This window comes from Acomys russatus, chromosome 19 (genome assembly GCF_903995435.1).
Source record: "Acomys russatus chromosome 19, mAcoRus1.1, whole genome shotgun sequence".
Classification (NCBI taxonomy): domain Eukaryota; kingdom Metazoa; phylum Chordata; class Mammalia; order Rodentia; family Muridae; genus Acomys; species Acomys russatus.
Window position 1 is genome coordinate 13,068,995 of NC_067155.1, and position 12,526 is coordinate 13,081,520.

The window sequence follows — 12,526 nt, forward strand, 5'->3', positions numbered from 1 at the left end:
CTGGTGCCTTAGTTTGAGCGGGACCCCTGGGCCCAAATCTGCCTATCCTAATGTTCTACTTGTAGGATTCTAGGACCCTCTGGATCCTTCTACTTTACTATTCTCCCATGCTTCTCTCATTTAGAGTCCCAATAGGATGTCCTCCCCTCTGTCCCAGTTTCCTGGTAAGTGAAGGCTTTCGTGGGACATGCCCCTTGGGCTAGTATGCAGATATAAGTGAGTATATACCATTTGAGTCTTTCTGCTTCTGGGTTAACTCACTCATTATGATCATTTCTAGCTCAATTCATTTATCCACAAATTTCCAGAATTCCTTGTTTTTAATAGCTGAGTAGTATTCCATAGTGTATATGTACCACAGTTTCTTTATCCATTCTTCTACTGAGGGACACTTAGGCTGTTTCCATGTTCTGGCTATTATGAATAAGGCTGCTATGAACATGGTTGAGCAAATTTTCTTGTTGTGTGCTGGAGCATCTTCTGGGTATATTCCAAGGAGTGGAATAGCTGGGTCTTGAGGAAGCCCTATTCCCATTTTTCTGAGATAGCGCCAGATAGATTTCCAAAGTGACTGTACTTGTTTGCATTCCCACCAGCAATGAACCCTCTAAGATAATTTGGCTTCCTCATCTCAGAGATAACTCGCACTTTTTAGCTTTCTTGTTCCAGCTTCTCTCCTGATTTCTCTTTGACCTCTCTCCTGTGCCTGAATCTCCTCTACTTCCTCCTCCCCTGGCTGGCAGGAAGTCTAGCCCTATTCTGTCCCCTGCTCAGCAATTGGCTGTAAGCTGCTTTATTGGCATATCAGGGGGTAATTGGAGAAAACAGTGTTTACATACATTGAGACAGGAGATTTGCAGAACAAGGATTATAACCAGATATGAGGGTGCAGAAGTCAGTATTTGAATTACACACCCTACCTGAATGTTACCTGAGAGTAAGTTTGATTCCTTCTTGATTGTAACCACCTAAACATTCACAGTATAGCATAGCCACTCAGTTCCTCATGGGCTTATGACCCAAAGCACCCACATGAGCACCTACATTAGGCAAGACATCCTATGCTATCCCTACACAAAATTTATCAGTCCCAGCCTTGGGACAAGAATGTGGTTGATGGGCCATTTCTGTTTGGTGAAGATCTAGGTTACCCCCTGGTGATGGAGGGACAAAGGCATCTCAGACTCAGTCTTTGAACTATACCTGAATGTGTGCTGATGATAAAGGAAGCCAGGGCCTTGTGTATAGTAAACAAGCACATTCCCACTAAGATACACCCTGCAATTGGGATCTATTTCATTGTGATGTGACATAGTCCAGAGAGACACTGTGGCCTTCTGTAGACCAGGGACTTACCATTCTCTCTGTTGATCTCAGAAGTGGCTTTATTCTGTTTTCAACACATGGCCCCAATGTCCCATTAAGAACACCTTAGATTATTATCATTTAGACCAAGTAGCAAATCTTTGCCTCTCCTGCCATGAAGGAGTCTGTCACCTGCCACTATAGTCCTGATGGGCTTATCATGAGGACCTCCAGTATCCTTACAAAAATGTTTTCCTGGGCATCATTAACAACAGGGACCTCAATCCTGCCTCCACCATAGCTCTTCCACTGGCATCCACTGGGCCACAGATGAGATAATTATATGTTTTGCTGAGTGGATCTACACTAACCTTTGAGGAGGAGGCTTTTGGTATTCTGGAAAGGCAGAGCCTGTGTGGGTGCTCTCTCTTGCTACTCTTCTGAGATTCCAGGTCTGGCCCTCAGTTATTTTCTTTCTTTGCCTCTCTGATTTTTCACATACCTGGCCTGTGATGTGAGAAGTTATAGAAAACTCTCATGTAGTATGTGAGACATTATAGGTGGAGGTAGGAAACTTGAAGAAGTGGGTAGATTTTTTTTTCTGTCACTAAGCCTTGTCTTCATGTCTCCTCCATATCCTTTATGACATTCATGACCTAAGAGGATCATCCAAGCTTTGAAACATGCTCATTGTCATCGTGAAATGACTGGTAAAAGTGTACCATAGATGTGGAACAAAACATGCTTCAGATCTCAACTGCCAGGTCTGTTTCTGCATCACCTGATGTCTGACTCACCTCTGCTGCCATTGTAATTGGAATGGGAAGTGAAAGTGCCTGCCAGGCCTGTCCTGAGTCTGAATAGCTCATGATACTAATTTTATTACAACTCTCTGGGATGAAAATGTCACTGATTCACAGCTTGAGGAATCAGGGAGTTGGGAAAGTGAACCGTAGAGTAGGCTGAATCTATGCTTAGTCCTGGCTCTGAAGGTCCAGCTGTGTGAGGCTGTGGACAAAAGGACATGTGATGAACATCAACAGCCATGATGGACCACACCCGTGGAGAGCAGGGAGCATCCAGTCATGGTTATCATTTACTGTCAAACTGACACAGCCTAAAGCCACAGAAGTAGGGATAGAAGAAACTCAGTGGAATCAGTGTCTTCCCAATCACTCTGTAGATATCTGTGAAGGACTGTCTGGATTGTACTAATTGATGTAGAAGGACAGAGGCCACTGTGGGCAGTGTTATCCTTAAGCAGATGGTCCTGGGTTGTCTGAAAAAGATAGTGAACCAGGAGAAAAAGAGATAGAAAGAAAAGGGGCAGAGACAGAGAGACATAAACAGAGAAGAGAGAGAGAGCACCAGTGAGTGACTTAGCAAGCAGATCTCCTCCCCAGTTCCTGACTCTAGATTTCTGTCTTGACTGTCTACTTTGACTTCCTCAATGTTAGATTTGACCTCAGAGTCAGGCCTGTAAATTCTTTGTTCCTGCAAGCTGCTTTTGGTCAGGGTGTAAGAAAGTCAGTTTTGTGAAAAGACTATAAAGCATATTTATTGGGGTTCTACATAATTCTCTATCTTCATGTGCAAATCCCACACAAGATCTGTCAAGAGCAGGAGTGGCCTTTATTTATTATGGCATGTTCTCCCTTAGATTTCAAGAGACAGTTCCAGGCATTTCTTTTGAAAATTTTCAAGTGTATGAATCCTTCTATGGATACTTCAGATGCACTCTACTTCTACCTATGGACTAAGACTTCATTGAAAAAAAATTCCAAATCTGCTTAGATGCACCAGGACCTGGATGGAGTCAAGAGGTCTGGAAAGGCACAGTGAACAACATGATTGGCCTCATAATGCACCTGTGCTCAGGCTCAGGCATCTTAGCCTGGTCCCCATTCCTACTATAGCCTCAGGCAAGCACTACAGGTCTCCTAGTGCTCATCAAAGCGTGATTTCAAGATATATAATCAACACTCAAAAAATTATTTTCAGAAGATGTTGTCTTGTGATGAGGTTTTCACTCCCATCCCCCACCAAAGCTCCAGGGATTTCCCCTACAAGTCTTCTTTGGCCTACTGGATACTTCTCATGTCTATGAGCATACTGTTCTTCTAGGGGAGCCTGTGAAATCCCTTCAGTCTAGAACCTCCCACTAGGAAAGACAGATGTCCCAGAGTAGAATTACCCAGGCAGAAGACAGAAGCGTCTCACAGAATCATGGAATTGTTGGGCAGATCTGAAACCCAGATGGGTCAGAGGTGCTACCTGAGACCTTCCATATGATGATGGGAGCCTGCAGTCATCTTACTCAAGTGACACACAGGTGACCTCCTATACAGCCATAACATGAAACTCCTGATAGAGTTGCTTCAGGTCTGCCCTCTGCCTGGTGAAATGAGTGGTGATGGTTGATTCCTCCTTAGTAGGCATGACTTCATTGGTCCCTCTCCATTACTCATAGGGATCTCTGTCACCTTCCTGTTGGAAGTAAACCTACCTTCACAGAGCACACAGGGATAACTGGGCATTCAGCTCAGTTTCTGTGTCCCAAAGGAACATAGGAAGGACAGAGGGGTCTCCTTTTTTGGTGCTGACAGACCCAAGGCCAAAGACACAAAAGAGGTCATCTGTAGGGTATTGTTCTTTTATGTCATGAGAAAACTTTGCAGATGTACCACTTGCTGTGCAGTCTGGAGGACTGAGACATAAAAAGAGGAAAGGTGAGAAGGATAGGGAACAAAAGAGAAAGGGAAACAAACGGATGTGTTTTGTACACAGGCCATGTCCACAGCCCATGTGATTCTAGGAAGGGCTCTTAACTGGGAGGAGATTCAGATAAAAAGGAGGAAGGACAGTAGAGCTGATACCAAAACAGCCAAGCTTAGAAACAGTGCTGGAGCAGAAGCATTTCCCCACAGAGTGAAGACAAAGCAGGTGGCAGGAGTCATGGTGGAGTCTGCTGCACTTCTCTGCAAAGGCTGCACCTCCTGGCATGGGCTCCTGCTCACAGGTGAGGAGGCCATTTTCATACACTATATGAGAAGGGGAGGAGCTTAGAGCCTGGTTGGAGCCCCCTGGAGAAGACAGGAGATTCGAGGAGACTCGGGGTTTCTGGTTTCAGTCTGAGGGGTGAGGACACAGACATGGACAGGGAGTGAATATCTAGGGTCTCTAGAACAAGAGATGACATGAGGCATCATCTCAGCCCAAGGACTTTAAATCTGAGTAGGAATCTAAGAGCTATGTGAGGGAGCCCTGTAGATACCCAAGGATAGAGTTCCACACAGAGAAATCCAGAGCCATCAAGAGGGTGGATGGAGGTCATGTTGCTCTCCCCTCCAAGTACAGTGGTACCACCCTCACCCTCCCAGTAATGTTGGGTGAAAAGTATACCCTTTCAGGACAAATACATCAAATACAGAGCTCATGGATTTCTCTCCTCCATTCTAGCTTCACTTTTAACCTACTGGCTGCCTCCTACTACTGCCAAGATCACCATTGAAACAGAACCTCCCATTGCTTTGGAAGGGCAAAATGTTCTTCTTTCTGTGTATGGTCTACCAGAGAGTGTGCAAGCCCTTTCCTGGTTCACAGGAGTTATGGTGTTCAAGGGCTGTGAAATTGCAAGATACGTGATTGCTAACAATTCTTATGTGCTAGGGATTGCACATAGTGGTAGAGAGACAGTACTCAACAATGGATCTCTGCTGATCAAGAATGTCACTAGGAAGGATTCAGGATACTACACCCTCCAAACATTTAAAGAAAATTCAAGTTTGGAAATAACACGTGCTGAATTCTTTGTACACAGTAAGTCATTCTTTGTCACCTCTGGTGCTGGGTAGGGTTCATTCTATTGTATGTACACAGTACTATCAGGTCTGAGCTATATTTAGCTCCCTTCTGCATTGCGTCCCCATGTTGTGGTTTGAGGATTTAGTGCAGGGCATGCATTATAGAGACAAACTACCATAGACCAGAATCCTTCAACTGACTTCCCTTGCAGAAAGGAGGACCTGTGCTGAGTTACACAGGATGGCAGCCTCAGTGCTCACTGAGTTAGGAAAGAGAAGAGGAAACCATGGGCTCTTCAGTGGCCCTGACTCCAGACCTCTGTCCCAGACTCAACTTGAAGGGAAAGAGAAGGACAGAGTTGACACCAGAACAATAGGGTTTGGGGACATTGCTTGAGCTGGAAGTCTTCTCCCCTGAGGGAGAACAGAGCAGACAACAGAAGCCATGAAGCTACCCCTACATCTCTCTGCAGATGAGCATACAGTGCCAGGAACTACTGATCCAGCTGCCCATGCCATTCCCCACCCCTATGTCGAAGGAGGTTAGATCAGAGATTGCCTGGATGACTCTAAAAAAGTAAACTGTGAGATAGTTCAATGACTATGGGCCCTTGCTGTCAGCCATGATAGTCTGAATTCAAGTCTCATATTCCATGTGGTGGAAGGAGAGAACTGAGTGACACAAGCTGTGCTCTGATCTACTCATAGGTTCTATGGCAGGCACCCATTCATACACACACTGATGTGTGCCCACATTCATATTTCCCCCAACACAAAGAGTAAATAAAAGTAAAAAATAAAATAAAATGTGCATGAAAAGCTGTAATTAGCTTGGAACATGTGAATGTGGTAAATTAATGCATGGAGATACAATGGACTGGCACATGTATTCATCCATCCATCCACCCATTCATATATCCAATGAGATGTTTCTAGGCATTGGGCCTTCCATTAATATCAGACTGATCCTTTACCACAAAGTCCTAGAATTGGCCTGCAAGACACATGAGCAAGGTCATCAAGGTACTAAAGTAAAAGAAGTCAGTGTGGAAAACCAGGTTTGTTAAGGAAGATGCCAGCACCCTGCTCCATGTGCTCTGGGTGTGAGCAGGGATCTGATGGCTGCAAGGGATGAACCATGCAGACAGATGAGGAGAGAGTATTATACAGAGGAAATGACATGGAGGTCATATTGCTAAGCTCCACTGGGTAGGATAGGCACACCTTCATCCACACACCAAGGCTAAGTGATGGACACACCAACTCATGACTCAGGGATCCTTCTTCCCACAAAATGCGGAAGACCCATTATTCATGGTTTCTTTCTATTTCCCTTTAGGACCATTTTTAGGCTACAAGAAGCGTATTACCCATGCTCAACTCACAATTGAGTTGGTGCCATCCGTGGTTGATGAAGGGGACCATGTTTTTCTACTGGTTGATAATCTGCCACAGAAGCTTCAAGGCTTTACCTGGCACAAAGGAGTACTTCCACTCGACCATTCAAAGATAGGAAGCCATGCTGTCCTCACTAAATCAAGCATGCTGGGGAGTAAGTATTACGGCAGAGTGACAATATGCACTGATGGATCCCTGATGCTCTGGAATGTCACCCAGAAAGACACAGGACTCTACACTATACGAACCATATCTGCAGATTTGAAATCAGAATGGGCCATTATGCACCTCCAAGTAAACGGTAAATGATTCTTTGTGTCTCCTGGGTGACAGTGGGGTTTATTCTACTTTGTATACAGAGGACAGAGAAGCCTCCCATCTGCACTGTATCCTCTCACTTGAATTTGGGTATTTAGTGCAGGACACACATGGGGGAGATAAACTTCAACACATAAGAAGCCTTAACCTGACTCTAACCTGGGGGAAGAAGGATGGTGACTCAATCCAAGGATGCCATCCTCAGCTCAGACTCTCTGGCTTCTAACCATGAACATGACCTGAGAAAGCTTAGTGACATTGTTTGAATTTAGCTACCTGATAGAGATGATTGGAAGCAATGCTTTATTCTGCATCCAAGCCTTGGAGTGTGTGGAGCCAGCCAGTAGCTCTTATGACAACCATAGTTAGGATAGGTCACCTGGGCATCTTCTCCTGACTCAGCGTGGAAACCATAGCTTGGCAAGTGCACACATAGGCCACAAGACAACTGTCCTGATAGGCTTATGAGACTTCACAAGAAGGTCAAGTTCCCCAAATGTACACAGATCCTCTTGTCAACTGTTGTCTTTAGGGATCCAGGCCATGGAATTCTCTTCTGTAGGCAAATAGTATCAAGCACTGCTGATTTTTAACAGCTCATCAGTCTCAAGCTGAGGTCATTGGGTATACTTAAGTTTTACCTACAGACATGGCAATGGTAATTTACCATGTTCCCTTTTGTAAAGAGACTGAGAGACAGCAATGGCATTGGCTGAATAAGGACCACATAACTCATGGGTGGTCGATCAGAAGTACAAACTGTCTGTGTAGAGCCACAGCCTCTACCCTAGAAAATCTCACCAAGTGTTTGTGGGGCATAGAGGAGCTGTGGGTTCAGAAACTATAATCTTAGGCATCAGTAGCTCACAGGGAGACTCTGGTCCAGGGAATGGAAGCAAATGGACAATCAGTTTTGGCTCTCAGCTGAATTATAGGCCTTGGAAGGCCACTTCCCCTACCCTGATGCTCTGGGTTTCTGATCACAGGTTTTCTAGTGTGAATTCACTCTTCTCGAGGGATAAAGAGAAGACTTTGTCTTATCCGTCCGTCAAGATCCTGCAAGCCACAGTGTCTAGTGTGTATCTCACTCAATACTTTTATAATGAAGGGAAAATGGGAGTAGTGAATGGTTGGATAAATGGATTCATGAGTGGACGGGTTTATGAATGGATGTCTTAGAACCCCCTTCTAGACTTACAGACTATGTGTACAGTCCTAATGTGTCTGACTTTGCTCACTCTATTCATCTTAAAGCTAAGACTTTTGCTTGATCTCTATGATCCCCTTCTCCTAAGGCACCTGGAAAAGAGAAGTGCATGAGGATCCTAGGGATGCTGATGTGTGCAGCGGTTCTTAAAGGGACATTCCTCGTGCAGTCATTTAGGTCTTGTTCCTTGAAGTCTTAGAAGTCATTTTAACTCACGTTGTTACTGTCATGCACATTTCTGCTGTTGTTGTATCTCTTTCCTGTCACTCATCTCCTGTCCCCTGACCCTTCATTCAGGCAGGTCTGCACCTACACTGCCCAGTCCACTGATAACTTATGTTTTCTTATGGTCTCTTCTCACTAACACCTTAATGTAGACCCTCTGTTGCAAGATGTAGTAAATGTCACAAAAATCAGTAGAAACACCCATTTCTCTGAGGCTCTATAATATTTCAACACCACACACACAAAAAAAAAATAATAACGTGAAATGGAATCCCCCTATGTCTGTGTCCAGGAATCCTGACTTCTGTAGTGTTGATGTGTGGAATAAGCCAAGGGACAGAAAGAACCACATGCTACAACTCTATATTGACTCCCAGGACCTAGAGGTAGAAAGACAGGGCTGCCAACCCCAAAGTCTTGCCTCTTTCCTCCATTTCACTTTTGATGTCATCCTCATCCTAGTGTGACTCATGATCCTCCTGTGGTTTATGGACCTTCACAAAAAGAGGTGCTATAACCAGTGCTGTCTAATGGCCTCGTGGCTCTACTTTTCATATTATCACATTGCTGCAATCCAGTGACATAATCCAAAACTCCAGTCATGATTTACTTCGTTAGACTGTCCAATCTGGGGGCATTTGATGCAACTTGCTTCGTATTTCACATCAGGATGGCTCTCTGTGCCTCACTGTTCACAGAAGCTGGAACATAGATTTCTTCCAAATTGGCTCTAACCATGACATTTGACACTGCTGCACAATTGGCATTGTTTCTCATTTTATGGTGTAGAGAAACTTCACACTCATCCTTTGACGAGTGCCATCCTGAACAGGTCTCACAGGTCTCTATCCACAATTTTTTTGCTTCTACATTTAATCAAAACTGGGATGCTGCGGCACTCAGAACTTGCTCTAAGTTCTTTCTGTGCTCTCAAGAATAAACTGGTCTCATATCCTGAGTATACCTAACAATTTTTGGATATCGTAGCCCAGTTTGGAGGAATGACAACCTTTTTAGGAGACATCTATGTCTCTCAGACCATCGGATTATTGAAACAATGGACTCCCATCCAAAATCAAATCACCCAAGGGGTATCATATTGGGAGAAGGGAGAGATCCAAGCCAGAGTGGACCTTTGCTCTGGAAAGAGATTGCACCTTACAGCATCACGTTATATGATGGGACTGATGTCCAGACAATGATGGGATAGTGGTAAGTGGTTCTATAGGTTGGCTGAGACTGCTTGTATGTGCATATCTTTGGTTTTCTATTTAAATGTTTATCTCACTTCAGGAGCTGGAAGTCAGGCTGCACAGAGTCAAAGACCAACTAAGGCGAGTGAAAACTGGACTTTGAAGTATCGACAACGAAATTGGGGGATATGCATTTCTTCCTCTCCCTTCCCCCCAAATTAGCCATCCCAAATAGACATCTTTCTGATTCCTGGTATTCATTTGGGTCTTTTCATTGACTTATTGAAGATGGGTAGCTGATCCCAACTTGATGTGACCCTCACCCACCAAGTTCAGTGACAGCATGGGGAAAGTTCCTGTCACAAACTCCTACTAGCAGAAAGAGTTTCTCTGAGACTCCATAATGTTCCAGTGTCCCCCACTGTGAAGAAGGCCCCACTGTGTCAGTGTCCTGAATTCTACAGTGATGATATGTGGCTAAGCCAAGAGTGTTCCATGCACCATTTTCTGCTAATGTTTGTTCTTGACTGAATGTGCCAGCTTCTCTGTCTGGCCTTCAAGCCCTGATAATGCTGTCCTATACATGACCTATTTTGTCCATCAGACTTCCACAGAGTTTTACACTTATCCGAATGCTCATTTTCAGTAGCAAATGGATTTTCATCAGCATTTTTGTTTCTTTATTGAACTCTGAAATTTTATCCTGTATTGGAGTCTTTAATTCATTTATGTTCTGTGCTTTCTTGCAATTAATTTTTCAGTTCATTTGTGTCTGCTTTGATTTGTTTGAGCGTTCTTACAGTCATTCTTTTGTTTTAATTTGTTTTGCTTTGTGAGAATGTCTCCTTGCATACTTCTGGCTGCTCTAAAATTCACTAAATAGGCTTGAAATTACAGAGGCCTCTGACTTCCCAGTGCTGGGAGTAAAGGTGTGTGCCACCATGGCCAGCTCCCTTTGATGTTTCCATGTGGGATTTTTGTCTACTTTCCAGTTGTTTGAAAACATTACTGTGAAATAATTGGTTCTGGGAGAAGTCTTCACTTTGGTTTACATGTTCCTTGGGTAACATTTTTCTGATTTTCTTTATTATTGAGAATTTCATATCTGTGTACAATGGAATGTGATCTTATCTGTATATCTTAATTTCCTTGAGAAAACCCTTCCATTTCTCCTTATTATGTACCTTTCCAACTATATGTCTTTTTTATAATGCACTAAGTCTAGCTACTACTGCCCATGTGTGTATGGATATGGAATCAAATTTACTGCTCAGAAGACAAATGGAACAAAAGAAAATGAGACTTGATCCTTTCTACAACAAACACTGCCATCAAAAGGATGAATATGAAATTGCTGTTATTAAAGATATAATCCTGTTATGATGATTTTGGCAGAAGTATTTGTTGTTATAGAGCGGACCTCAAACTTAATCTCTAGCCATTCCCTGACAGTAGATTGCTGTTTGCTGTTTTCTGTTTTGAGTGCCAGCACCTTTCCACTAGTTCTCAGTGGACTGTAGAGGTGAGCTTCACTCACATTGTATCCAAGTATGTCTCTGTATATTCAACTGTTAATGTGTGAACTGTCAGTTAGCTAAATCCTAACAGATTCTCGTATTGCCATTGATATTGATGGACCTCCTGTCTCAGTGTTGTGTAAAAATCACTCCCCAGTTGGTTGGTTAATAAAGAACTGAAGAGCCTATAAATGGGTAGAGGAGACAGTAGGAGAGACTTCTGTTCCCATGGCTGGGAAGTAGGCCAGGCTAAATTAGGTTAAAACAGAAGAGAATATTCCTGGCTTAGTGCTTTGAAACTTATTAAGAAATGTAATAGATCTCTGTGTTATATTTGAGAGCTAGAGGGAGTGTAGGGGGAAAAAAAGCATTAAAACCAACATCTGGCATACCGAACCTGGGGCAAGAACTTACATAGAATCCAAACTTAGACAGAAATACTCTGTGCTCATGGTATAAGTGAGGCCCTAGGCTAACTGCTGCAGCCAGAGCCAGGGGCTGCTTGGCCCAGACTGCACACAGTAGAAACAGAGACCCAGAGCTTGTAGTCACCACTGCCAATGCGAGCTGATGCCAGACCTCAAAGAAGCAGAGGAGGTGGTAGAGCAGATGGAGAGAAATGCAAGAGCTATGGTTTTGACAGCACAGGCTCACCATGTACATCCTGAGGATTCCTTGCCACTGCCTGAGGGCCAGCAGTTTCCCAGATACGCAAAATGACTGAGAAGGCTCCAGGGCTCATTATGTATGCCATGGCAGGCAGTTCCCAGGTGACAGAGTTTAGAGAAACTTATATATAGAAATAAATATTAAAAGCTTGAAAGCAGAAAAAAAGAAGTAGTGGACAGAGTTGTTTTGTTAATGTGCATAGGCACTACAGAAAGAAAAAGCATTCTATTCAACAACCAGGACAGGTGGCAGAATGCACGCCAGCTGAAGAATAGATCCCAAGGCACAGAAGCTGTAGTTTCTGTGATCAAACACCCATTCTGTGTAAATGAAAATGTAAGGGCAAGGCTAGCCACAGTGCAGGGATGCAGAAGCCAGACCCAAACGTCTGAGCTGGTACAATATGCTCAAAATGTATTTAGATGCTAAAGGAAAAAAATGAAACTGCATAGAGAGTCATAAAAAGAAAAACTAATTTGAAAATAATAATAATTGAAAGTGGGAATAGGGCTTCCTGAGGACCCAGCTATTCCACTCCTTGGAATGTACCCAGAGAATGCTCCACCACACAACAGGGACATATGCTCAACCATGTTCATAGCTGCCTTATTCATAGTAGCCAGAACATGGAAACAGCCTAAGTGTCCCTCAGTTAGAAGAATGGATGAAGAAACTGTGGTACATTTACACAATGGACTACTACTCAGCCATTAAAAACAAGGAATTCCCAAAATTTGTGGACAAATGGATTGAACTAGAAATGATCATAATGAGTGAATTAACCCAAAATCAGAAACACTCAAATGGTATATACTCACTTATATCAAGACACTAGCCCAAGGGGCATGTCCCATGAAAGTCTCCACTTACCAGGAAAGTGGTACAGAGGGA

At 43.6% G+C, this 12,526-nt stretch overlaps 1 protein-coding gene across 1 annotated transcript; it reads left to right on the forward strand.

Annotated features, from left to right (window-relative positions):
• The first annotated feature begins 4,260 nt into the window (after positions 1-4,260).
• Positions 4,261-6,815, forward strand: LOC127203408 (carcinoembryonic antigen-related cell adhesion molecule 3-like). Its single transcript, XM_051162169.1, has 3 exons — positions 4,261-4,324; positions 4,765-5,124; positions 6,448-6,815. Exons 1-3 carry the CDS (start codon positions 4,261-4,263, stop codon positions 6,813-6,815), a joined length of 792 nt encoding a protein of 263 aa, XP_051018126.1.
• The last annotated feature ends 5,711 nt before the right edge of the window (positions 6,816-12,526 follow it).

Bases quoted from the DNA above. Each gene is read 5' to 3' on its own strand.
- LOC127203408 (XM_051162169.1), top strand. From the start codon at position 4,261: ATGGTGGAGTCTGCTGCACTTCTCTGCAAAGGCTGCACCTCCTGGCAT. The intron at 4,325-4,764 runs GTGAGGAGGCCA...CCTCCATTCTAG, and splicing joins GCATGGGCTCCTGCTCACAG to CTTCACTTTTAACCTACTGG. The intron at 5,125-6,447 runs GTAAGTCATTCT...ATTTCCCTTTAG, and splicing joins TGCTGAATTCTTTGTACACA to GACCATTTTTAGGCTACAAG.